Source organism: Dermacentor albipictus, chromosome 7 (assembly GCF_038994185.2).
Source record: "Dermacentor albipictus isolate Rhodes 1998 colony chromosome 7, USDA_Dalb.pri_finalv2, whole genome shotgun sequence".
NCBI lineage: Eukaryota > Metazoa > Arthropoda > Arachnida > Ixodida > Ixodidae > Dermacentor > Dermacentor albipictus.
Window position 1 is genome coordinate 100,851,970 of NC_091827.1, and position 27,226 is coordinate 100,879,195.

General features: G+C 49.7%; 1 protein-coding gene across 2 annotated transcripts in view; it reads left to right on the forward strand.

The window, feature by feature from the left end:
- The window catches only part of LOC135917214 (probable thiopurine S-methyltransferase), an 86,434-nt gene that overhangs the window by 48,484 nt on the left and 10,724 nt on the right, over positions 1-27,226 (forward strand). For both annotated transcript variants that reach the window (XM_065450736.1, XM_065450737.1), the window contains 2 exons: positions 4,222-4,296; positions 5,311-5,396. In XM_065450736.1, the coding sequence (XP_065306808.1) occupies positions 4,222-4,296; positions 5,311-5,396 (161 nt within the window). The remainder of the gene's footprint in view (positions 1-4,221; positions 4,297-5,310; positions 5,397-27,226) is intronic.

Here is a 27,226-nt window from a genome sequence, read left to right on the forward strand (position 1 = left end):
GAGCACACTTCATTCCATTGTTGTTTGGACAGTTCGATGGAATGAGTTTCAATTGTACGATTGAGCTCCGCAATTTTCTTACGAAGCCGGCGGTGGAGTCTATGCGTTCTCCAGCGGTGCAGGATGGAGTTTTTGGCTTCTAGGAGGTGTGCAAGGCGCGCGTCCATACGATCTACCTTTAGGTCGGTCTTAACCACCTTGGTCGCAGCTTGTACGTCCTTCTGTAGTCTTGTGAACAGACTATCGAGATTATCGTAGTCGGTCTGGTCCGCCTTCCGTATTTTCCGGAAGGCATCCCAATCCGTCACTTTAAATTCCCTGGTAGGGGCTGTGCTAATCGTTAGGGTAATCTCCACAATGAAGTGGACGCTGCCCAGGTTCTCTTGCAAATTTTGCCATCCTGCTCCGGGGGCGTTCTTGACGAACGCCAGGTCCGGAGTGGTGTCTCGGACTACCGACGTGCCGGTTCGCGTCGGGTATTGAGCATCCGTAATCAATTCCAATGAGCAGTCAGCAACTGCCTGGACAAGGAGATTGCCTTTGGTGGATTGGCGGGGGTATCCCCAGGCATTGTGGGGTGCATTGAAGTCACCCGCTATCACTATGGGGGCCCCCTTGCTCAGGGCCACCGCCTTTGTCATGATCGTGGCGAATGCCTGCCGTTGATCCGACGGCGAGCTGTATATGTTTAAAAGGAAGACACTGCTCTTAAGCCAATTGTTAGGGATAATTTCGACCATAATGATTTCCGCCCTAGTTCTGCCAATTTGTAATTTGTGTACTTGAAAGGAGCACTTCCGTGCGACCAATGTTGCTAAACCCCGCTTTCCTTCCTCCCGTATCGATACAACCCGGTATCCCTGGAAGGTGGGCGCGTCATCGAGAGTTTCTTGTAAAAGAATTACGTGCGGTGTGACCGCCTGTGCCGAAACGAATTGCTGCAGCGGAGCTTTGCGCCGTTGGAAACTGGCACAGTTCCACTGCCACACAACCAACTTATTGGGATTGACCGCCATGGTGATTGCCTTGGATTGGCCATTCCACCATCTTGTTGACGGGGACGGCGCTTGCGGGTAAAGGTGCCCGACGGGGCTCCCTCGAAGGCTGTCTAGCCGTAGCTAACGCGGCCTGTGCACTTTCCAGGGACGCCATCCTTTTAAGGAGGACAGTCACGCTTTCAGCGAGCTGCTGAATAGCCCGCTGCATGCTTTCTAAGTCCTTGTTATTGGACTCGGTCTCCATAGAGTCAGCGTCCCCCTCTGGGGGCGCGGCCCTACGTTTACCCGAGCGCGCCTGTGGCTCCCCTGAGGGGGGCACCGGTTGCTTCTCGACTTGCGAGGGGTACGACTTACGGAAAGACTCAAAGTCGGCCCTCATCTGCTGCATTTCTGCTTTGAGTCGAGCGTTCTCTTGCATGAGTTGAGCGACTCTGGGATCAACCTTATGCTCCGGCAGTGCTACCTGCGTTACCTTTGAAGCCGGCGTCGTCTGCTTCGACTTGACACGATCGGCCCAGGTTGGCGTTTCCTGGATCCGAACCCGGGAGTTAGAGCGCCCTCGGGAACGAGAGCGCCCTCTGGAGAGGCTGCGTTGTCGACCAGAGGGCGTGACGGAGCGCTCCCTCCTGGGGGCTCCCGCCGCGCTGGAGCCACGTGGCCTGTTCTCCTTGGCCAGCTGTTGCTGCTGGTGCTTGTTGTTGGCGCGCTTACGGCGCCGTCGGCGTCTGCGTACGACGTATGGGACTTGAAAGCGCTGCTTACACGTTTTCTCCGCCGTAAGATGCGGGCCTCCGCAAAGGGCGCACTTCGGCGAACACTGGTGGTCATCGGGTGGTGAGCTTAGTCCGCAGCCCCGGCAATCCTCATTGGTGGGGTTGGGGCAGACGTCCGCGCGATGTCCCAAGCCGCCACACGCGTAGCACACCTCGGTTTGGCGTTTGTAGAGCGTGCAGCGCAGAAGGCTGACGCCGCACATGACATAGTTAGGCACTTTCATGCCGTCGAAGAGGACAACCACTGTGGTGGTGTTCTTAATTCGTTTGACTTCCAGAGCCTTCGGGTTACGATGGTTGACGATCATGCGCTGGAGTTGGGCCTCGCTGATGTCTGCGTCGACCCCTCGTATGATCCCTTTGCAGGTGTTGTCTGGGGCCGCTATGTATGCGGCCACTTTGTACAGTCCTTCGCTTATGCGGATTTGCTGGATTCCTGCATAAGCGGCGGCGTTCTTCTTCTCCGGGGTGGACACGACGAGAACGTTTTGAGTGAAATTAGGGCAGATTACGTCGCCCTCAGTTTCTGTGGGGGCTAGTGCAGCCGCCATGGCCAAGGCTTGAGCCAGCTTGATTTGGCTTATCTTCTTGACGTCAAGCCCGCCCCTTGGGCGGACAATAATTCGTATGTGCTCCCTAGGTAGTCTGGGGAGCCTCGACGAGGCTGCGAGACGTTGAAACACGCCTTGCGGGGCAGCCGTGCGGCAGCCACCCTTCGAGCCCACGTCAGCTCTCTTGCTCGTTGAAACTGGTGTTTCATGCCGGGCTTTCTTGTGCTTGCCCAACGCTGTCGTCCAGCCGGGGCTGTTGGCTTCTTCGGAGGAGACTGCCTCTCCTAACACCATTTCTACTTCGGGCATAATGCCCCTCTTCGTCGCGTTAGGCCTAAGCCTACCCGCGCCTAGCGTCGCCGCGGCGTGGTCTACACAAAAAGTTCCACGGTTTCCGCGCAAAGGCCACTCACCAAAGGAAGTCCTCAGAAAAAACCGTGTCGAATGGCGTGCATTTCCGCGGTAGGTGACACAAAAAGCAGACCGAAAATATTTACGAAAGCGGGAGCCGATCTTTCCACGTCCGCACTAGTCGGCGCCTTCTTCTTCTTCCATACAGAGAGGTAATGTATGTATTTATTTATTTGATTTGTATATATTATTTATTTATTTATTTATTTATTTATTTATCTATTCACAATAGCTTAGAGGCCCGAAATGGGCATTTGGTAAGGGAGTGTTTTTTTAAAACGTGTCATGCATTGAAAAACAAAAGTAACTGGAACACGAATGCATTTCGTCCGACACGTTGAAAACTGATATATCGAAATTGGTGCAGTCCAAAGCATTTGTTCCAAGTGAATACGCCTTGCGAACTCGCCCGCTATAATTCGTAGACGCAAATATACGCCCTAAAGTAATAAACTAAAATGTTAGCAAGGGCAGCCCGCGTGACCGCGCGTGGCCACCAGGGCTCTGTCTTGAAAGCGAACTGCGACGGAGGCAGAGTGCCAGTGCTGATAGCTTCGTGTGCTATGCGTTCTCGTCGCTTCTCGTTGAAGCGAGAGGCAGCACGAAGGTCAGTTCGCTCGCTGCTGATGCTGCGCTTTCTCACTCCAGTGTTCCGACAGCGAGTGTGAGCGGTCATCGAATGAGATGTGTTCATATTTGATTGTGCGCGCTTGACACTACGCTTCTTAAGCCAATTAGTAAGCGAATGCTCGCAAGTTTGTGCGGCCGATAAAACTATCTCCCCTGCTTCGTATAGCTGTCTACTAATTTGCTGTCTCAATCGATGCTTTCCTTTCAGGTGAGACTGCGACTTTTTTTAGTCCAAGATTGAACGTTGAGTTGGAATATTAGTGGATTGTACTCGTTTCGCGTACGCGTTAGCTCGTTCGTGATGCTATTGTACGGGCGGGGCACAACGTGGCCTAAAAGAAGATTTCTGATTTGAGCTTGACCCAAGCATCGTTCATTTTCAAGCACGGCATTCCAGAAATGTTTGGGCAGTCGAATAAGCTGCAGACAAAACTCACCGTTCCTGTTACAATACCTCCAAGTGTTATTGATAGCGAATACTCAGAGCTGAATAGCCACAGTGAAAACTTCCAATAAGAGTGTGTCGAATCAGAAATATCCTCATGGAGAATTTTTTATTTATGGAGCAGGGAACACAAGTGACAAAATCACTAGTGGAGATTGCTATTTTTGGTAATACTTTCCGAACGCCTTGAAAACTTGTACAATTCAAATTTCCTCTCTTGAATAGCTCAAAAAGGGCTGAAAATAGATAGATAGATAGATAGATAGATAGATAGATAGATAGATCAATGAAGGAGTGTATATATATATATATATATATATATATATATATATATATATATATATATATATATATATATATATATATATATACATGCAGAAATAAATAAATAAGTTAGAATGGCTTTTTTCCAGAGAGTGCGCCGGATGCATGGATATTGTGTGGGACAGATCTGGTTTCACATGTGTGTTGCAAGAGGACCGACCAAGGTAATCTCCTCTAAAGTACCCCTTGTCAGAGCGCACAGCCGCATTGACGTGGCCTCCCCCGTATTGAACTCACAATTGTCAAGTATGTTAGTCTTTGTTATCCCTACTCAAGTATGTACTTTCTCCAGCGAAGCTACATCTTAACTTCCCTGCACGAGATCGCAAAAAGCAACATAATTTCCCGCATTTCCAGGATGACTTGTAACCCACTGGACTTCGATGGTATGATGGCGTTCTTTCTTCTACGGCGTAAAATCCCATTCAGGATTTTGGAAAATATCCAGGCACACTATAAAGTAGGGTAACGCATGACAGAGACGATTGCAGATTACTAAAAGACACCTAAGTCCGGCAGTTTTAATGAAATAGGCTGAGCAAGATGATGGGACATATTGTATCTCGTACATCCAAGCATCATTCGTGCAGAAAATGGGGATGTTCTTTAATAAGAATTAGCTATGCTTAACAATCACTTGTCCATTGACGCGGATGTGGTTACACCCAGATAAATGTCAGCGCAGAAAGGCTCGCGTAAGGCGACGCCGTTATTTGTGGGGCGGTGAGAGACGGCTTGAACCCTTTTTATTCCTCCTATACTGGTATCAAGAAAGCTGCTGTAGAAGTTCTGTAATCTGCATGATTTATTGTGTGTGCCTGATTAGTCACGCAGTGTGTTTGTGTGATAATCCATACTTTCGTTTGTATAACTGGCGTGGCAGATAGTGGTTAACAGAAATCACTATGAAATGTCGCTGCTATGAAAAATGCATGGCCACTGCAGCCGAACGTCCCGTGTTCTCGCTCCTTTGTTCCCCGCTCTCCAAGTGCAGGCCAGGGAACTGGACGAGGTCTAGTTAACGTCCCTGCCTTTCTTTACCTTTCTATGTCTGAAACTTGCCGACTTCAATCATTGGAGCTCGCAAAGATGAAATAATGTGCATGACATTCTAAGCGTATAGTTAATTATTTGATTGGTGGCAATTTTAGTTGACGACCTGCTTGTCTTCTTTCCAGGTATACTGCCCAAATAAAATCTCTCCTTGCCGATGATTTTTCCTACGGCCTCTGGGCGCTGACTTACGACGCCCCCTGGTACAACCGTGAGTACAGATAGCAGCGCCACCACCGGCTTTCTTTGTTTTCAATAGTTCCCATAAGAGGGGACTTTAGCTTGGGGCCAACTCTGATTTCCCTATACAAACACACGTGATACGTAAAAATATATTGCAGCCAAGAGTGTAAGTTGCCGTGTTTGTATGGATCCTCGTTTAAGGACAAATGGCATAGCGCAGGCACGTACACAAGAAGGAGACAAAGCTGACGTAACGTATGTGTTTTTTTATTTCTTCTCAACGTACCTGCGTTTGTAGCGCTGCTTTCTTCTTACGCGTGAAACGTAGAAATACTTTCACTAGGTAACCGTTGAACCAATCCGAAGTTTACAAATATGTTACTCTGCCACAAACACATATCGCAGTCTGTAAACTACACCTGTTAGAGCATTTGAGGACAGCAAATTTGATACATCAGTTTAAAACTTGCGTCCAATTGTTACAATGCTTACGAATGTATTGCAACAGCTTTACCCACAAGTTAGTGGTACATAGTGGTGTATACACATCATTTTTTCATCTTTAGATGGCTTAATAAGCACAGTTTACAAAATTGTGATACCTTCTCTAAAAATGTTTTTGTTTCTTTTTTTGTAAGTGTAATGCTTGAATTTCGTTTTAATTTGCGACATTTACCCCCACTATTAAAAAGACGCTTAAAAATCTGCTCTCGACCATCGGGTAGACTAGCCTTCTCTGTTCAATGCAATAAACTTCGTCAAATTTTGTACAGTGTATGCCAAGCTAACGGTGAAACCGTGAGGATGATCGAAGGCAAAGTCACCAGCGCCAAGATACTCATAAAGAGAATAACCAATAGACACGCGGGAATTACGGAAGAAAATGTCATTCGACTGATCCACTCATTCGTTGTCAGTCACATCGCATACGTAGCCGCCTACCACAACTGGTACGTCGCGGAAAAGAACAAGATCAACACGCTCACAAGGAAAACGTACAAGATAGCCCTGGGCCTCCCAGAATCGACGAGCACCGAGCTCCTGGCTCAGCTGGGCATATACAACACCCTAGAAGAAACAGCCGAAGCACAACGCATCTCGCAGCTCGAACGCTTGTCGACTACCACGACGGGAAGGTACATTATGAACACGCTCGGCATAACGTACCACAACCAGCACGGTCAGAAAATGCAAATCCCCAACAAAATCAGAGACACCATTACGTTGGCAACCATCCCAAGAAATGTGCACCCCGATTAAAAAGAAGAAAGGCAAGAGCCGAGGCTCTGCTCCGTTCATTCGGCAGGGAGAGAAACGCGCGCTTTGTCGACGCAGCCGAATATCCGAACGGCCAAAAATACACCGCCGTAGTCATAGACGCAGAGTCCAAAATCAGAACCACATGCAGTGTATACACCGAGCGCTCGGAAATAGCGGAGAAAGTAGCGATTGCGCTGGCCCTCACGGAACAGGAATGCGAATTCGTACTAAGTGACTCACAAACGGCAGTAAAGAATTACGCCAAAGGTCGAATTTCCAAGGAAGCCCTGTCCATTCTGGCCAAAGCGGGCAGATCCAAAACCGCGAGCTCGAGGATCATATTGTTCCCCGCGCACGTCAGCACAGAAAGCGACGCGCTCCTGAACCTAAACGAGACGGCGCACCAGACGGTGCGAGACATGACCCGCCGCGGGGAACAGGGCAACACCTCTCGCATGACAGTGAACGCTTCTCGAGCAGAACGGGACAGGCTCACCAGATACAGCAACATATCCAGTGCAAATTTGAGCGCCAGAAGGATATACCCACCGCCGAGTCCCAAATTGAACAGGAGGCAGGCCGTCGCCTGGAGGCAACTCCAGACGAACACCTTTCCTAATCCATTCCGTCTGAAACGTATCTTCCCAGATAAGCATCAGGACGACACGTGCAAATTGTGCCAGGAAGGACCAGGAACACTCAAACACATGCTGTGGGAGTGCAGTGTAGTTATAGGAGGGATGGCATTTACTCCGGAGACCCTGTCGTCGAGGTGGGCCGCTGCTCTGTGAAGCTCAGACTTCGGAATCCAGACGTGGACAGTCCAGCAAGCCCGTGAGGCGGCATTGAGGCAGGGCCTTGACGTTCCCCCGTGGGAGACCTGAGCCCGCGTCGCGTTGAACCTTGCCCGACGTACAAGAAAGTTGTATCCATCCATTCATTCAGATGGGAACTCCTGAGGGTAACGCCTCACCACAAAACCTGATGGAAGCATCCGGCTGAACTGATCATAAGCTCTACAAGCTGGCGAGCGTGTGGGAAAGCTCCACGTGACGGGCAGCGTTCACAGTGGATGCTCGAAATTGCGCACAGGTCCACTATATTACACCAAAGCGATTTAAGACAATCAGTAACGTGTATGCTGCTGCCTTTGCGTTATCGACCACATTTGGGTGCCTTTGACACCGTTACTTATAGGGCACAATCTTGGGTCAAAGTACACGCAAGGTCACTGCTGTGCAACTGCTGTTATACTCCCTCTGAGCTTTCGCTTCTGCTTTTTTCTTTTTTATTATTTCTTTTTGCATTTGCCTATTGCTTTACTATTGTCAGAAGAGGGGCAGTAAACGCAGTGTGTACTGCAAAAAGCTACCATGTTTGGTGCACATGTAGTTCTAGTACTTTTATGTTTCCTTCACTTCACCTTAATACAAATGAGATTACGAGCGGATATAACTCTTCCGCACTTCAGCTACGGTGCATGTAAGCTTTCGTCTCCAGTGACAAAAACAAACAAACAAACAACAACAAAAACATGATGATACGGTGAACGGTAGAGCCAGCAAAAAGTTCCAGTGATAGAAGCCGTAATACTTTGAGCAGATGTGGTTTGTTGTCGAGGCTGTGCTGCACCAATTTGCTGTGATATTGTGATTTCCATATACGATTTTCTCACGTCTACAAATGCGTAATCTGTGCTTGATATTTTTCGCCGTAACTTCATGTTTTTATATGTAGATGTCAAAAAGGGTTTATATACAGTACTTACGCACTTACAGCGACTGGTGCCACGACAACAAAGATGGTAGCCAGGTGCACAGCTCACCTTTTTTCTCGTCTGCTATACAACTTCTTCATTCGCAAAATAGGTGACTCATAAACTTTCGACAGCACCGATTCGGTGCTGTCGAAAAATGACAGCAAGGAAAACGTTCACTGCACACAAAGTTAATAGTTGTCTCGGACATGATAGGGCTTCAGGCGGATGACGTGCACGATGTCGGTATCGCGGTAAAGCCGAAGGGGATGAATACAATGGAGCGATTTCGTATGTTACGTACGGGAACTGCAACTTTTCAGAAAGCCCGACAAGTGCACTGGAGACCAGAGGAAGACAAGGGATCGGGGAATGAAGGGAGTGTTCGTGTGATGGCAATTGTACCGAAATTATTGTTGTATCTGGGACCTGCTGAATCGAGCACGGAAATCTTGACTTGCACGGTCGGCACGGGCAATATCCTCTCGAGCATTTGCGGTAGGAGGGGATGCAGAACGCACCAACATGTCCATGGGGAACGCAGGATTTCAGCCGAATAAGAAAAAGAAAGGCGAATAACCAGTGGTCTCATATCTTGGAGTGCTATACGCGAATGTCACAAAAGCCAATGCAGTATCACAGCCCTGGTGGTCGGTGGACACATACATTGCCGGCATGTCGGTAATCGTTCGGTCCAGTCGCTCCGTCAAGCCGTTCGCCTGTGGGTGGTAAGCCGGGGTCAGCCTGTGTTGCGTCGACCAAGAGCGTAGAATGTTCTCGATCAGCTTCAAAGGAACTGTCTACCCCGGTTTGTTACTAGTTGCCTAGGTTCCGTGTGCTGGAGAATGACGTTATGGAGCAAGAAGTCCGCAATGTCTGTCGCGCTTTTGGTGGGAAGTGCACGGGTAACCGCGAATCGAGTAGCACAGTCTGTAGCAAGGCTGCCCATCTGTTTCCTGAGACAGACAGAGGAAATGGGCCAAGTAAGTCGAGGCCGACGCAATGAAATGGCTCATACGGAGCATTGAGAGGCTGAAAATAGCCGTCAGGCGGAAGTGGCGCAGTGGCGTAGCCAGAAATTTGGTTCGGGGGAGCGGGGAGGGGCTCACGTTACAGCTCGGCCTCCTCATAGAATTTGTCGGGGTATCAAATACATGAATAATCACTGCAATGCTATTGCCAAAGATGCTGCAAACGAAGTTTTGAGTGCTACGAACTGTCAAGTAATCAATGTATCTTTTCATAAAATATTATACTCCTATGCCCCCAAAATTACTGAGTCCGAAGTAACTGACATCATTGCTTCAATGGTCCATGTTCCATATATCACTTCGAAACCAGCAAAGCAGTGCACGCCGCTGATATGAAAAATGTAAGGGCCACAAAATGATGAAGTTGAGGACAAATATTTCAATGAAACTTTTTCATTCAAGAACCTTGCATACATTTTTGTACATACGCACCGGCCAGGGAAAAATTTCAATACGCTCTCCTTCGTGCCGATGTATAGCGCTGGAGGAGCTGTCACCGGTCATGTATTGTGAGTAATTGCACCGAAATTAGAGTCGCAACAGAGAGCACTTATAAAATGCAGCACTTCTCCAAAATATACGAGAGTGAGTCGAATGAAAGTGAGCCAACGCGAATATATTGTTGCGCGCGAAGGAGACCGTTTGTAACCCTTACGGATGAAGGGGACCGTTTACTTTAAGTCGCGAAGGTGAGCGCAAGAGCGGTCAGCTGGTTTATCAACTGAGCGTCGTCCTCTTCTTCCTTCCTCCACTCGGGACCGCAAGCACGTTCACTGGTCATCGTTTTCTTCATGCGTAACATTCCTCTCGTCGCAGACGAAGCCCGCCGGGCGAGTCAATCCATGTGTCTTGACGTGAACAATTTCAAGCGGGCGACATGGACCACTTGTGTCTTGGCAGCTCTTCTACCACTCGCCGTGAGGCGAGCTATGTTATACGTGACTTCCGTGAGTCTGTTAATAATCACAAATGGTCCATCGTAGGTGGCCAAAAGCTTTTGGCAAAACCCGCGTTTCCGTACTGGAGTCCACAGCCAGACTAAATCACCAGGGCGATAGGTTACCGGGCGGTGGCGAATGTCGTAGCGTGCTTTTGATCTGTCCTGCGATGCCAAAGTGCGCAAACGAGCAATATGACGAGCTTCTTCGGCGAGGCAGAGAGTCTCGGCCACAGTGGGATTTTCGTGACTGCAGAAGGGGAAAACAGTGTCGATTGTGTACCGGGGTGGCCGTGCGTACAGCAGGAAGAAAGGGCTATAGCCGGTGGTCTCGTGCTTGGCGGTGTTGAACGCGTACGTGATAAAAGGCAGTACGTCATCCCAGTTCTTGTGGTCGGATGAAACGTACATAGATAGCATGTTTACAATTGTTCGGTTGGTGCGCTCCGTCAGCCCATTAGTTTGTGGATGGTATGGTGTCGAGTGACGCAAGTGGGAATCACACAAACGAAGCAGCTCCTCTACGACGTCTGCTGTGAATTGTCGTCCACGGTCGCTGATGATCACGCGAGGCGGACCATGTCGCAGGATCACATATTGCAGCAGGAATGTTGAAACGTCAGTGGCAGTTGCGGAGGGCACGGCCGCCGTCTCGCAATAACGTGTGAGGTAGTCGACGCAAACAACTATCCAACGGTTTCCCTTGGCTGATTTTGGAAATGGGCCTACGAAGTCAATGCCCACTTGTTGGAAAGGCGTGCTTGGAGGCGGGATCGGCTGCAGAAGACCTGCTGGAGCAGTAGATGGCCGTTTGTGGCGCTGACACTGCATGCAGCTGGCCACATACGTCTCAACAGATTGTCGCATTCCAGGCCAATAAAAGCGTTCCTGAATCCGGTAGAGCGTCCTCGCCGAACCTAGATGGCCAGACGTAGGGTCGTCGTGCATAGCACTCAGAATCGCTGTGCGAAGGCTCTCCGGCACCACTAGGAGAAAACGTGCGCCAGTGCTGGAAAAGTTCTTCTTATAGAGGAGTCCATCACGTACACAGAAATGGTTTGCTGTCGTCGAGGCGGTCGTAGCGGTGAAGAGCGGTGTTAATTTATCGTCTTTTCGCTGTTCGGTTTTGAAGCAGTCGACGTCTGGAAAACGCGGCGGCACAGAAGCCACGAGGTGATCGAAGTCGTCGGCGTCACAGTCCGTAGTACTAAGTGGCATACGCGAGAGACAGTCTGCATCAGCGTGTCGTCGACCACTCTTATAAGAGACGGTGAAGCTGTATTCTTGCAGTCGGAGCGCCCAGCGCGCAAGGCGGCCACAAGGGTCATGAAGATTCACAAGCCAACACAATGAGTGGTGGTCGGTGACCACTGTAAAGGGGCGTCCATACAGGTAAGAACGACAGCGCTGAACCGCAAATATTACCGCGAGGCATTCTTGTTCCGTCACAGTGTAATTCTGCTCGGGCCTACTTAATGAGCGGCTTCCATATGCGATCACGTGTTCGCGGTCACCGTAGCGTTGAACTAGGACGGCACCAATACCTATGCCACTGGCATCCGTATGGAGTTCTGTCGGAGCTGAAGGACTGAAGTGTTGAAGAACCGGTCGTGACGTCAGCAGGAACTTCAACTGACGAAAAGAAGAGTCGCACTCCGGACTCCACTCAAAGGGGGTGTCCTTTCGTAGCAGGCATGTCAGCGGATACGCAACGTCGGCGAATTTAGGAATAAATCGGCGGAAATAGGAACAAAGCCCCAGAAAACTACGGAGCTCCTTGACACAGCGCGGTGCACTGAATGCTTCAACGGCTGCTGTTTTCTGGGGATCAGGGCGGATGCCATCCTTGTCGACGAGGTGCCCAAGCACAAGGGTTTGGCGGTCTCCGAAGTGGCATTTCTTAGAGTTTAAAACTAGACCAGCGTTTCTGATGCAGTTCAGGACAATATCTAGACGCGAGTTGTGTTCGCTGAAGGTGCGGCCAAAGATGACGACGTCGTCGAGGTAGCACATGCAGATGTTCCACTTCAAGCCACGCAATACAGTGTCCATAAATCTCTCGAAAGTTGCCGGAGCGTTGCACAATCCAAATGGCATCACATTAAATTCGAAGAGCCCGTCAGGGGTTACAAAGGCAGTCTTCTCCTTGTCGTCAGGATGCATCGGAATTTGCCAATAGCCGGATCGTAAATCTACTGAGGAAAAGTAAGAGGCGGAATGAAGGCAGTCTATTGCGTCATCAATACGTGGGAGTGGGTACACGTCCTTTTTAGAGCGCAGCTCTTTGGAGTCCGTTCCTGGGTTTCGCGTCGGCGTTGTCGTCGGCGTTGTCGTCGGCCTCGTAACCAGCTCCGCCCCCCTTCGCTGGAGTGGGAGACGAAGGACGCGAGCCGCGAATGGCGGAGACCAATGAGAGCGGCCCCTTCAGTGACGTGCGCGCGCGATGCTGGTGTCATGCGGACCCTCCTTACGGCTCGATGCGCACTCGTGTCTGGTCTCAGCCGATCCGCTCGTTTCGTACTATCGTCTGCTCGCGCCACAGCTGTCGCCCGCGCCTGTTTGGTTCTGTTGGGTCGGTCTCGTTCGCGCTTGTTTTGGTTGTTATTGTGTGAGATTGTTTCTTAATCTGATTGTATGCGCTATGCGAATTGTATAGTACTTTCTGGAAGCCATGCGGCACCAGCGATCACACTGGAACCTTTGACGAGTCATGTATAAACGCCGGCTCGCTTGATCCGCAGATCAGATTTTCGACCATTACCGACTCTGCTACATGTCTCTCTCAAATTCTTTGCTTCAAAATATCGCGAAATGGAAACACGTATAGAGCTGCGCTCAAATTTCGCATTAGGGAGTATCGTAATCGTCGGATAATTTTTTGTTACAGCATTCAAACGGCGATAGTCGACGCAAAATCTCCAAGATCCATCTTTCTTTTTAACAAGAATCACTGGAACTGCCCACGGACTTGCTGACTCTTGTACGACTCCCTTTTCCATCATTTCGTGCACTTGTTCGTTGATAATCTGGCGCTCTGCTGGTGAAACACGATATGGCTTTTGTCTAATCGGATTTGCCGAACCCGTGTTGATGGTATGGCGCGTTCGAGACGCAGGGATTGCAGGTATATTGTCCTTCTGTGCAAAGTCGAATACCGAAACGTGCTTCGAAAGCACACCCACTAACGTTCGGTGTTCGCTCGTGCCGAGCGATTTATTTACCATCGACAAAAGGGCCGTTTCCGAACTGTGGCCATCGGGTTCTTCGGGCACATCTGTAAGTTCAGCCACTGATAAGGACGCGTGTTCCCTGGCGAAGGCTAATTTCATGCCATCTGATAGTATAACGGGCTCCTTAGAACAGTTTACGGTCCATAAGCCAGCGCGTCCGCCTTTGATCGACACTACACAATGTGGCACCAACACATTCTTCTTCATACAGTTAAAGTGCATCGGTTCTACGGTAGCTTCGAAGCAGTCGGAATCGGCGCCGCAACAGACAACGGGAACGCAAACGGTAGATAATGCAGGTATGACCGTATCACCACAAACACACAGTGTAGTTTCGCGATCTACAGGGTTCTCCAGGAGTCCTGATGGAATCCTACCACTTAAGAATACTTTTCCTGTGCGGCAGTCGACAGTAGCACCACACTCCCGCAAGAAGTCCATGCCGAGAATAACATCATGAGTCGACCGAGGAATAATTACAAACTCTGTCGTAATAACATGGCCTCCCAAAAATACGTCAGCGCTACACACACCAATAGGTCGCAACGGCTCACCACTCACTCCACAGAACTTTGAATCTTCGTCCCATTTAAACAAAACCTTTCGCCCTAACACGTCTTTAAAAGAGACACTCATGACCGAAATTATTGCGCCTGTGTCCACCAGAGCCATCACAGGGACATTATCTACAAGCACGTGCACTTTGTTTTTCAGCATCAACACAGGAGGTATTTCTGTCAGTAGCACGTCTCCAGCGACCTCACCTCCATCGGCCGCGCTAGCTAGTTTTCCGGTGACGAAGGGGACGCGGTGCGGCGTAGCGGTGAGGGAGAACGGGGAGCACGACGTTGCGGTGGGGGTGTCAAACTTCTGTCAGATACTGGGGAGCGATTCCGGGAGCTGCTCGGCCAATGCTCGTCGCCAGATGATACGTGTGCTGGCCAAGGGGCACCGTGTGGCCGTTCGGAGGGCCGAGAAAACTCTGACGGCTGGCCATACCACGTTGTCATACGCTGGTTGCACAACCGCGATATATGACCCGGGACGCCACAGGAATAACACACCGGGAGAGGTCGAAACCTTGGTCGTTCGTCGATGAAGCGGATATTATCATTTTCCCGCGTGTAGTGGGTTGGTTCGTGGCGTGTGTCACGAGGATACATCGGGCGTCGAGAAGGCGTGCGCTGAGTGCGTTGGTCATAGCGCGGAGTCGGCGGGCGTGTTGTCATCCTCGACTGTGAGGCTGCGCTGTACTCCACGGCCGCTGCGGTAACCATCGGTTGCCAAGGGGCCGAATGTGGCGCCGTCATAGCCTCTCGCGATGTGTACATGCCATGGTGGTCAACAGTTGAATGCAACAACCCTTCGCGGCGGGAAAGTTCCTCGCGGACAATCTGTCGGATGGTCGAAGGAAGGTCGAGGCAAGGACTCGTGTCCACACTGGCAACCGTCGTAACGTTTGCCAACCGACCAAACTTTGGCGCAGTCCGACGCATCTTGAGCGTTTCAAAGGTTCTGCAGTGCCGAATGACGTCGGACACAGAACGGAGGCTCTCCTTTCCAATCAGAAAATTGTAGACATCCTCAGCCACTCCTTTCAGCAAATGTCCAACTTTATCTTCTTCCGACATGCGAGCATTGACCACCTTGTACAGCTTTAACACTTCTTCGATGTATGTTGTGCATGTCTCACCTGGTAGCTGCGCCCGTTGCGACAGTGTCTGCTCCGCACGCTTCTTTTTGGCGACCCCCAAAACACGCCTTTAACTCATCAACAAAATATTCCCACGTCGTAAGCGCGTCCTCGTGGTTCTCATACCACACGAGGGCGGTATCGGTCAGGGAGAACACCACATTGGTGAGCTGAGCGGTTGGATCCCACCCGTTGGATTTGCTCACTCGTTTGTAGTGGACGAGCCACTCGTCGGCATCTTCCCCCGCTTTGCCTCCGAAGGTGGGTGGAACTCGGTAGTATGGCAGTGGACTGCTAGGCGCTGCCCTCGGAGTGGCTCCTTCTTCTGGCATGTCGAAGATGGTCACGGCTGATGGCGGGAGGCCGGCAAGTCGACGGCTTCGACGAAGCTGCAGCAGTGATGGTTCCGTTGTTGTGAGCGGTACCCCGCACCTCCACCACTTTGTTGCGCGCGAAGGAGACCGTTTGTAACCCTTACGGATGAAGGGGACCGTTTACTTTAAGTCGCGAAGGTGAGCGCAAGAGCGGTCAGCTGGTTTATCAACTGAGCGTCGTCCTCTTCTTCCTTCCTCCACTCGGGACCGCAAGCACGTTCACTGGTCTTCGTTTTCTTCATGCGTAACAATATGACAAATGGGGTACATTATTTACAGTAGTCTCCATAAGCATTGAGACATTTGTCTCACTGAATAACTTGTCGCGTCATTCCCGTCTCATAAAGCTCCTTGGGTTGCTGCTTCGAAAATCTGTAACTGACACTTTCACGTCATCGTCCGACACGAATCTGGTTGCCTTGAGTTGTTTTTCCAATTGCCCAAAATTGTGGAATTCGAAAAGCGACAGGTCTGTTTTATATGGCGAATGTAGCAGCGTTTCCGACTTGAACTTGGCCGGTTTTGTGTTAAGCACAACAAAGACGTGGGGTTAGGAATTGTCGTAGAGCAAGATAATCCCATTCATCAATTTTCCACGTCGTTTGTTCTTGATTTCGACACCTAGCCGATCCGGTGTTTCACAATATCGGAAACGATTGATAGTCTCTCCAGTTTTAGCAAATACGATCAGTAATGGCCCCTGACGATTGAAAAAAAAAAGTCAACAACACCTTTCCGGCAGAAATAAAGGCTTTTGCTTTCTTTGGGAGGGGTGAATTCGAATGTTTCCACTGTAAGCATTGCCGTCGTGTTTTAGGCTCTTAATAGTGGCACCATGATTCGTCCCCGGTGACAATTACAGACAAGAAGTTGTCACCCTCATTATGATAGCGGACCAAATGAGTGAAGACAGCGCCGAACCTCTCCATCTTCTGGCGGTGGTTCAAAATCCTGGGCATTCATTGCGCACACAAAGCCGATAACCGAGATGTTCATGAATTACGGTGCGAACCGAACCGTGACTGATGTTCACAGGCTCTGCCAGATCATCGATGCTTATCCTCCGTTCTTGTCTAATAAGGTCATCGACGTTTGTAATTGAGTTGGTTGTGAATATACGGTGGCTTTGGCTCGGTCTTGGATTGCCTTTGCAACTTTCACGTCCTTCTTTGAACCCTTTGATCCCACGCTTCACAGAGCAAAAGGATAGACAGTTGGGCGAGTTGGTACGGTAACATGATTTTGGCTTCTAGCGCGAAGTGAAACACGGACACAAAAAGGAGCAGACAGGACGAGCGCTAACTCTCAACTAAATTTTTATTGAAACGAGGAACATATATATAGGTGATTGCAAAAACCGTAGCATCAGAACATGACAATGTAAAAGCATCAGTTAAACATGTCAGTGGGTATGGAAGTCAAAGAACAAAAATTATTTCAGATTAGTACACGTATTGCGAAGGTACTGGAATTCGCAATCTAACAGAGACAACGAAGCATGACTGACGCAAGTGTCTCCTAATCTTTTTTATGTGGAAAGCCTCGATAATTTCCCTCGTGGTTTGGCATCTGTGTCTAGAAAGAATTTTTGTGTCTTTAAAGAAAGGTTTGCATCCACAATCGAAACAATGTGCGGCTAAATGTGATGCGTTAGGGTTGTTCAGTTGGCTAACATTTTGGCTAACGAAAGTTGGCTAACATGTGCCCTTTGATAAATAGGAGACTTGAACAGGAAGGCAAAAAAAGAAAAGATGCTTGCGGAGTTAAACATGTGTCCCCTTTAGTGCCTTGCAACACGGGCATAGTTTATCAGATTCCACTCGAATGTGGGACAGCTTACATTGGACAGAGTGGTATATGCATTAACATTAGACTAAAAGAACACAAACATTCACTAAACAACCCTAACGCATCACATTTAGCCGCACATTGCTTCGATTGTGGATGCAAACCTTTCTTTAAAGGCACAAAAATTCTTTCTAGACACAGATGCCAAACCACGAGGGAAATTATCGAGGCTTTCCACATAAAAAGATTAGGAGACACTTGCGTCAGTCATGCTTCGTTGTCACTATTAGATTGCGAATTCCAGTACCTTCGCAATACGTGTACTAATCTGAAATAATTTTTGTTCTTTGACTTCCATACCCACTGACATGTTTAACTGATGCTTTTACATTGTCATGTTCTGATGCTACGGTTTTTGCAATCACCTATATATATGTTCCTCGTTTCAATAAAAATTTAGTTGAGAGTTAGCGCTCGTCCTGTCTGCTTCTTTTTGTGTCCGTGTTTCACTTCGTGCTAGAAGCCAAAATCATGCTTCACAGAGGCCAGTGAATTGCAATATTCAACGTACATGGCAGGCATACGGTGACTAATGACTGTTTGCGAAACACCTTCAGCTGTCAAGAAACCTCACGACACCACGCTGTTCAAATTTCGGAGCGTCCATTATGTCACGCAACCATGTGCAACCCAGTGTATATAAGAGCATTAAAGAACATTTACCCTCACACCTGCGTGTCACTTTTGTAAATGAAAGATGCCTGTGTGCTACGCGCATGCATCGGAGATAATGAACCGAACCATTATTGCACGGTGTGAGTAGGCTAACTTTCATTTGACTCGCCCTCGTACTTTATGAATGCGAAGATACAGCTTAATTTGACGTAATAGTTCTGCGGAAACCCGCAAGGTGGGGAGAAGTAACTAATAAAGGAAAAATGAGGCATCCACCCGTTCATAGAAAATGCTACAAAGGGAACCCATACGGGTTCCTCGAAAGAAAAGCTTCACAGTTGAAGAAAAATTCGTGCTGGTCCGAGACTCGAACCCGGGACCACCGCCTTTCCGGGGCAGCTGCTCTACCATCTGAGCTAAGCAGGTGGCCAGCAGATGGCAGGGCGAAGTCGAATTTGTCGACAACACGAAGCAAAGGCAAGAGTTTGACGTACTAGTTCTGGGGAAACCCGCAAGGTGGAGAAAAGTAATTTTCTTTGTAGCAATTGAAGGTTTCCTTTGTAGCAATTGCTACGAACGGGTGGATGTCTGATGTTTTCTTTCTTAAATATAGCTTAATAAAGGGCAAAAAGTATCACTGGAAACGAAGTTCACTGCACGTATACACAAATCCTCGTAACAAGGTATTTAAATATGCCTATAAGTCTCCAATAAATCTACATATCTAAGAAAAAGTGACCGTATATAATGCGTCAAACAAGGCAAATAAATATGTTGGACGATAACAGATTCACAGATCACAGAATCCTAAAACCCGCCACCCCCCTCCCTCCACTTCCCCCGTGTATCGCACGCGACGGAAGGCGGCGCGCTTTCTCCCCGCTTTTCTCCCTTGCGCATACAAGACCCAGCCACCATCGTCGGCTCACCCATGCCACCCCGCTCCCCCCAACGCTTTTCACTCGCAGATGTAGCTTGCGGCGCGCGGGCACGATGTTATCGCGCTTGGAATTTATACGAGACATTAAGGAGAAGGCAGGAATACGCCTGGAGTGTCCATATAATTGCTATCGCAATAATGTAATAAGAGTATCCGGCACCTGAAGCGTCCCGTGGCCAGTTACTTTGCGAAAAAGAAGAAACTTAATCGAACTTTGACCATGCGGCAATTCTCTGCGCCGCAACAATGCCTTCTTCTTTTTGTGGGGCTGGAGCACCGAAATAAAAAAAATGCCAAAGAAAGCATGTTGGCCACAATCGAATGCCTACTTTGGGCACCTAATGTGGCCAGCTAAGGAATATCGAAGAAAACGTGAGACGCTTGGCCCATAGAGAAACATACGCATACTGATCGGTATCCTACACCGGCGAGAAAAGACTTTCCGGAGAAGTTACGCTCAAGCGAACGCGTTGCTATCCGTCGAGTCCCCACACTGATGGCGGCGAGCGACCATTGTTTATTTTACTCGTCTGCTAGCCAGAAACCGTCCCAAACTGTGCCAGGCGAAAATCCACTCGGGCAGACAAAAACGAACGCGCACCAAAGTGCGCCGCGCGGTGGTTGGGGCAACACGGGAAAACGCATGCGCTCTAGCCGACTGTGGCAGCCCGCGGGTTGCGAGAACAAGACAAATGAAGAGGCTCAATGTGTCCTCGGGAATAAAAGTCAAAGTGAAAAAATAAATAAGAAAATAGTTATCTTTGCTGGCTTTAATTTCTTGATTGGGTGCTTTGGTGCAAGTGAAAAATATGTTGTTATTCTTTTCAGTGAGATCACGGCACAAATGAACCACCACCACGCTTCATCTCATCGGACCTTGTAGCTTGCTTTGTCAACTTGTCTGATAATGTGTTGATTTGGCTTGTCTCGTTGTATGGTCCCATGTAAGACTTTAGAAAAGCCATTGCACCGTTAACGTCAAATATTTATAAGATTAAACCCACAAAGTTCCAGAATTGAAAATCTAAAGCAGGACTCTGGATATATCAATGCACATTTTGTATCAAAAGTTTATGAGAACTTTATACCCATAAATTTTCGAAATATATATCCATGCGCTCGGTAGATTTCGCGGCCTCGTTCGCGCTGACATGTCTTTTCGAGCGTGAAAAAGACATTATAGACAAAGTCCAGAATGATTTCCTGCGCCGGGGGTTGTTTTGGTCGGCGGTGCATGACAGCACGAAAAATTTTCGGGGGGGAGGGGGAGGGTGCTGAAGCCCCATAAGCCCCGCCCCCTCCTAGCTACGCCCCTGGAGTGGCACATTTTTCTGGCGTTGACAAAAATCACAAGAAGCTACTTAACGATGCCCCGATATGGCCGTCCTGCGAAGAACGGGCGTTAGAAAATTTGTAACAGCAAGTATTTGGCAAGGTCACGTTCGATAACGGCAGCGTCATCAAGATGGACGATTATGGTGATCTCACGTCTGCCGAAACGGCATTTGGAGGACTTAAGTAGAAGACGGGTGTTGCGAAATAGCTGCAGGATAGCCGATAGTCGTTGTAGATGACTGGGAAATGTAGGCGAAAAAACGACGTCGTAATGGTAGCACAGGCAAGCGGGCCACTTGAACCCGCGAAGGAGGCAGTCCATCATCCCTTTGAATGTTGCTGATGCGTTATACAACCCAAAGAGCATAACTTTAAACTGGTCGAGAGCCCATCGTGTGTAACGAATGGGGCCTTATCGCGAACCTGCTCGTCAACGGCAATTTGCCAATAGCCAGACCGCAGATCTAAACAAGAAAAGTACCTTGCGCCATGGAGAGAATCGAGTGCATCGTGTATTGGCCGCAAAGGGCCGCATCCTTCTTTGTAATCTAGTTAAGGTGCCGATAGTCGATACAGAACTTCCGTGTGTTGTATCGACAATATTGTTACGGGGATGCATACGCGATCACGCGATTGGTGTCCCGCTGTCGTTCGGACAAGATTGCGCCAATGCCATGGCCGCTGGCATCAGTGCGAACTTCTGTGTAGGCATACGGATGAAAATGACTCAACACGGGTGGATTGATAAGGCGACTGATAAGCGTTGAAAATGCTGCAGCCTGGTTGGGTCCCCAACAAAAAGTAGTGTCCTTGTGAGGAGGTCTGTGAGAGGACGAACGATTTCGGCAAAATTCTGGATAAATCACCGAAAATAGGAACACAGCGCCAGGAAACTTCGGACACCAGTAGAAGAAAGCGGAAGTGGAAACTCACCAATGGCACAAACTTTATCAGGATCAGGCTGGGCGCCAGTAGCGTCAACCAATCACCAAGTACTCGTATTTGGCGGTGGCCGAAATGGCATTTTACGAAATTGAGTTGTAGGCGAGCTCATCGAAAAACAGCAAGGATAGCTGAGAGTCGGTGGAGGTGGCTCTCAAACGTCGGTGAAAAAACAATGACGTCATCAAGGTAGCAGAGGCATGTGGTCCATTTGAATGCGAGCAGAAGAGAGTCAATCATGCACTCGAAGGTAGCAGGGGCATTACATAGCCCGAAAGGCATAACTTTAAATTGGTAGAGACCACCTGGGGTGACGAAGGCGGCCTTTTCGCGATCTCGTTCATCTACTGCAATTCGCCAGTAGCCAGAGCGCAAATCAATCGACGAAAAATACCTGGCACCATGTAAGTGGTCCAGCGCCTCATCAATACGTGGAAGCGAGTACACGTACTTTTTTATAATCTTATTGAGGTGGCGGTATCTGATACATAATCTCCAGGTATTGTCCTTCTTTTTAACTAAAACGACAGATGACGCCCACGGACTGCAGGAAGGCTCGATAATATCTTTGGAGAGCATTTTGTCCACCTCCGTTTGGATCCATACAAACTGGGATACATAGCGCAAGAATGACACAAGGAGGAAGCAGGAACACGAGAGAGAGAGAGAGAGAAAAAACATTTATTAGAACCATCGAGGTGGTTGCTCTTGAGGTCGAGTGGGTGGTGTCCTCATTCCAGGACTCCACTGGCCATGGCTGCTCGACGTACTTGCTGGACGAGAGCTTCTTGTCCCGCCAGGGTATCGCCGGTCAGCTGTACCTCCCACCGCTCAAATTGCGTGCTAGGCGTCTTTAAGTGTTGAGGTTTGCCCCCGCACCCCCACGAGATGTGGAAGAGTGTAGGGCGTGTGTCGCCGCACCAGGGGCAGATGCCGCGATATGTATGTGGGAACATTTTACTGTATTTGTGTAGGTTAGGAAATGTGTTTGTCTGAATAAGTCGGAGAGGAACACGAGACCAGCGCTAAGAACAAAGATCAGGAGGAACAGCATAGGGAAGGGCCAAGGTACTAGAAATGCACTTTAGCAGGGGAAGAAGTTTGGGCGTGTTGGTGGGATACATACAAACTGGGTCACATAGCGACAAGCGCTCGTCCCGTGTTCCTGCTTCGTCCTTGTGTCATTCTTGCGTTATGAATCCCAATTTGTATGTATCCCACCAACACACCCAAACTTCTTCCCTTCTCCGTTTGGATCACCTGGCGTTCAGCCGCAGACACGCGCAAGAGCCGCCGCTGTATAGGAGGAGCGTCACCAGTGTGGATTGGATGGTGACGACACGGGTTCCACCTAGCGGGCGATTGCCAAAATCAAAAATGTCTTCATAGCACATGAGAATGCGGCGAAGGGCATCGGCGTAAGCAGGTCGTAAATCAATAGATAACATTGGTGCAAACTCGTCGTTGCGTGAAGTAGGAGGGGAGAAGCTGCAGCAGTGTCGAATCGAGGTTCGGGCGTAAGACGAGCTACTCCGCAGTCTACCAAAGGGGAACAGCATAGCAGGAGGTACACCCTGAGGAAGCACTTGCAGACACGAACCAAAGTTCAGAAGAGGAAGCCGCGCTTTATTGTTGACAAGAGTTATAATTGAGCTGGGTAGTGCTATTTGACGGGCCAGGAGGACGTCACAAAGTGGGAACACCGCGTAAGGATCATGTTGAAGTGGTGGAGAAGGCGACATGAGGACGTTAGTCGCAGCGTCAGGTTCAAGTCGAACAAATTCAGTAGAACGAAGGCGGGACTTGTTGTCGGTCGGGTCGGCAAAATAATGGGGCAGTTGCACAGGGCACCGGTTGCACAGTCAATAAGTGTTGAATGGGCAGCCAGAAAGTCGATTCCAAGAATCACTTCGTGGGGACATTCGGTCAGTACAGTAAACAGGACTAACATTGGACGGCCGGCAACGGTAACACGCGCGACGCACATTCCCATCACGGCTGCCTTACTGCCATTAGCTATTCGGACGGCAGGCGACTCGGCAGGTGTCAGGACTTTTCGGAGACGGATACGAAGATCTGATCGCGTAACCGACAGCTCAGCGCCAGTATCAATGAGGGCTTGAACGGGTACATCATCAACAAAAATTTCAACAAAATTCGGTCGAGGAGCAGGGGTCAGCAGAGGTTTTGCAATCCGAGTGGTCAATGCAGCCCCACCTCCGGGGGCTGCATTGCTTAGTTTCCATGAAGCGGCCCGCGTAGGACGACGACGAGGGACGTCGAGGTGTAGGCGAACGGGACGGACGGCGTTGCGGCGAGGGCGAGCGGTTAGTCGTGTTTCCCCGAGAGGGAAGACCGGCATTGTATGGTCCAGATAGAGGCCGAGGGTCTCGGTCGAAGCGGGGATCAGCATATGGTTGAGGCGAGGAGTGCCAGCAGTGGCAGTGGCAGTGGCAGTGGCAGGAGATGTGACCTACCCGGGAGCAAGTAAAGCGAACTGGTCTGTCATCCGGTGTTCACCACTACGAGGGGTTCCGATATCGATTCGCGAACGACTGTCGGGGTGCAGCGGAGGCAATGAGAAGAGCACTAGGGTTGGGACGTTGCCGGACGGCAGACTGGATGTCCATGTTTGCAATTTCTTGGCGCACAACAGCTTGAATGAGCGACATGGTCATGTTGTCATGCGTATGGGAGCAGTGAGAACTTGGAGCCATAGCCTCAAGTTCGCGACGCTTGGCCTGTGTCAAACTTGGTGTTGTAGGCGGATGTGACGCCGGAGGGTCGTAATGTGACACCAGAGGGTCGTTGCAGGAGGAGGTGGCAGCCGTATTCGGAAGTCCGTCGAGGCGTTGTATGATGCGTTTGCTCTTCGCTTGCTCAAAATGCCGGCATTCCTTAATGATGGACTCAACCGTTGAGCAGTTCCTGCAAAGTAGGAGACGGAACGCATCGTTCGCGATGCCCTTCAAGATGTGTCCGACTTTATCGGCCTCCAGCCTGTCCGCGTCCGCTTTACGGCAGAGAGCCACAATGTCTTGAATATGCTCGACGTACGATTCGGTTGATGTCTGGGCACGAAACGCTACCTCTTGCTTGGCCTCCATCTGACGTCCCAGAGGTCTTCCGAAAAGATGGCGTAGCTTTTCCTCGCAGGAGTCCCAGCTTCTAATGTCGGCTACACGCGTCTCGAACCATACCTTCGCGGCTCCTCCCAAGTAAAAGATCATGTTGGCCAGCTGAAGTGTGGCATCCCACTTGTTGTGCTTACCAACGCGTTCATACGACGTCAGCCAGTCTTCGACGTCGACCTTTCCAGTGCCGATGAAGATTCTCGGGCGACGCAGCTAGGTTAGCATTACTGCCGCTGGCGTGTGAGCGGTGGAAGCAGCGTCAGAGGTGGAGGCAGCGTCAGTAGCCATAACAGCGGAACCGATGTAAAAGCCCGCTGCGAATATCCAGGGCCGGCTTGTTGTGAGAGTACCCTGCACCTCCACAAAATGTTTCGGGGATATCTATTTACAATATTATAATACCGAGACCGATCAAGTTGTCCAGCGCTGTTTATTCCAAAAGACGGCAACGCCCGAACTCACGCGTGAAGAAGACGAACAGGGAAGATGATGATGGCTATGTACAAATGAAAACGACGAAGTACGTTAATAGTGCTTACACTAACTTCCCCTCGTCATGGAAGCGGCCAGCTTGGCCGCAGATTAGAGATTATCTGAACGGGGAGCTTCATCCTGTACAAATGAAAACGACGAGGTACGCTAATAGTGCTTACACTAACTTCCCCCCGTCATGGAAGCGGCCCGCCAGGCCGCAGATTAGAGATTATCTAAACGGGGAGCTTCATCCGCGAGACGTGAACAATTTCGGCATTCCGGCGGAGCCGGTCAGTGACGGAGTGTACTGGGCGGACGAGATAGTTCACTGCAGCTGTTTGCTGCACAACGGTGTATGGGGCAATGTAGCGTGGAAAGAACTTCTCACAGAGGCCTGGAGGGCGGACTGGAGTCCAAAGCAGGACTTGGTCTCCAGGGTGAAAACGTAGGTCACGGCGTTTGTCAACGCAGTGACGTTTGCGCTCTGCTTGGGTAACTTCTGTGCTTTTCCGGGCAATTTGACGGCAATGTGAAATTCGGGCAGCAAAATCTTCTGGAAGCAACGCGTTAGACGAAGAAGGTGCTAAAAAGAATTCTCTGTCAAATATGGTGGAAGGAGATCGTCCATATACAAGGAAGAAAGGGCTGTAGCCGGCAGTCCGTTATAGCAGTATTATATGCGAATGTCACAAAAGGAAGAATTTTATCCAGGTCAGTGTGGTCAGGACGGATGTACATGGAAATCATGTCAGACAGCGTACGGTGGAACCGCTCAGTAAGGCCATTGGTTTGCGGATGATAGGTAGAAGTAGATTTGTGGACGGTATTGGCGGCCCGAAGAACTTCCTCGAGAACTTGGGAAATGAACGCCTTGCCACTGAGAAGAGAAGAACTGAGAAGAACGCGAGGAGCCCCGTGGCGCAAGACAATGGAGCGCAAGAAAAAGTCGGCGACCTCAGAAGCGGCACCGGATCGCAGAGGGGCAGTATCGGCATATCTTGTTAAATAGTCGACCGAAGTGACAATCCAACGGTGGCCGGAGGGTGCCAAGGGCAAGGGACCATATAAATCAATACCAACAAATTCAAAAGGTGCGTCCGGGCAAGGGAGAGGTTGTAGTAAACCGGCAGGAGGGGATGTCGAGCGTTTGCGGTGCTGACATGACGCACAAAAGGCAATGTATTTCGCCACCGTTGTGGATAGGCCAGGCCAGAAGCAGCGGGTCTTTATGCGGTCGTAAGTCTTGTGGAAGCCAATACCTCGTCGTGAAGTGCCTGTAATGCTCGCAGGCGAAGGCAGCGAGGTAGAACTGGGACCCACCGGTGATCTGTTGGGTGGTAAACGTAGCGATGAAGCACGCCACCTTGAAGGCGGAATTGTCGAAGTTGGCGTCGCAAGCGGCTGTTGGGTGGTTCGGCGAACCCACTAAGGCGATCCATGAGAGCTCGACAGTAGGAGTTGGCCCGCTGAAGCAAGACGAAATCGAAGCGTGATGAAAGCGTAACTTGGTCCAGGGGCGTTATCGAGAGCTGGTGTGAGGCCGGCGTAGCATCGGAACGGCGTGGTGGGGAAGACGACGGCGCGTTACCGGGAGAGAGTGAGAGTGGGCAGCGAGACAATGTGTCTGCATCATGATGACTTTTTCCAGACTTGTACGTTATAGTAAAGTCATATTTCTGCAAGCGGAGTATCCAGCGTCCTAAGCGGCCTGACATGTTTTTCATTGATGACAGCCAACACAGAGCGTGATGGTCGGTGGCGATGGTAAAGTGGCGGCCGTAAAGGTATGGACGAAATTTCTGAATCGACGAAACGATAGCCAGACACTCTTGCTCTGTAATGGTGTAGTTCCACTCAGCTGGAGAAAGTGTTCGGCTGGCATATGCTATGACTTGCTCTTTAGAGGCTGCATTACGTTGCAGAAGTACTGCGCCAATACCCTGTGCGCTTGCGTCAGTATGGAGTATGGTGGGGGCTCGATTATCGAAGTGGCGAAGCACTGGTCTGGAAGTAGGATGCCGCTTAAGATCTTGAAAAGCCGACTCGCAGTCACTAGTCCATGTGAAAGAGGCACCGGTAACCAGTAGCTTGTGTAAAGGAGCGGCTATTGCTGCGAAGTTGCGTATAAATTGACGAAAATACGACGCCAAGCCAAGGAAACTACGGAGATCTTTCTGTTGCTTGGGGCGAGGAAACTGGAGAACGGCACTAATCTTTTCAGGGTCTGGCTGGATGCCATCTTTTGAGACGTCGTGACCCAATACGTTTATAGACTTGCTTGCAAATTTG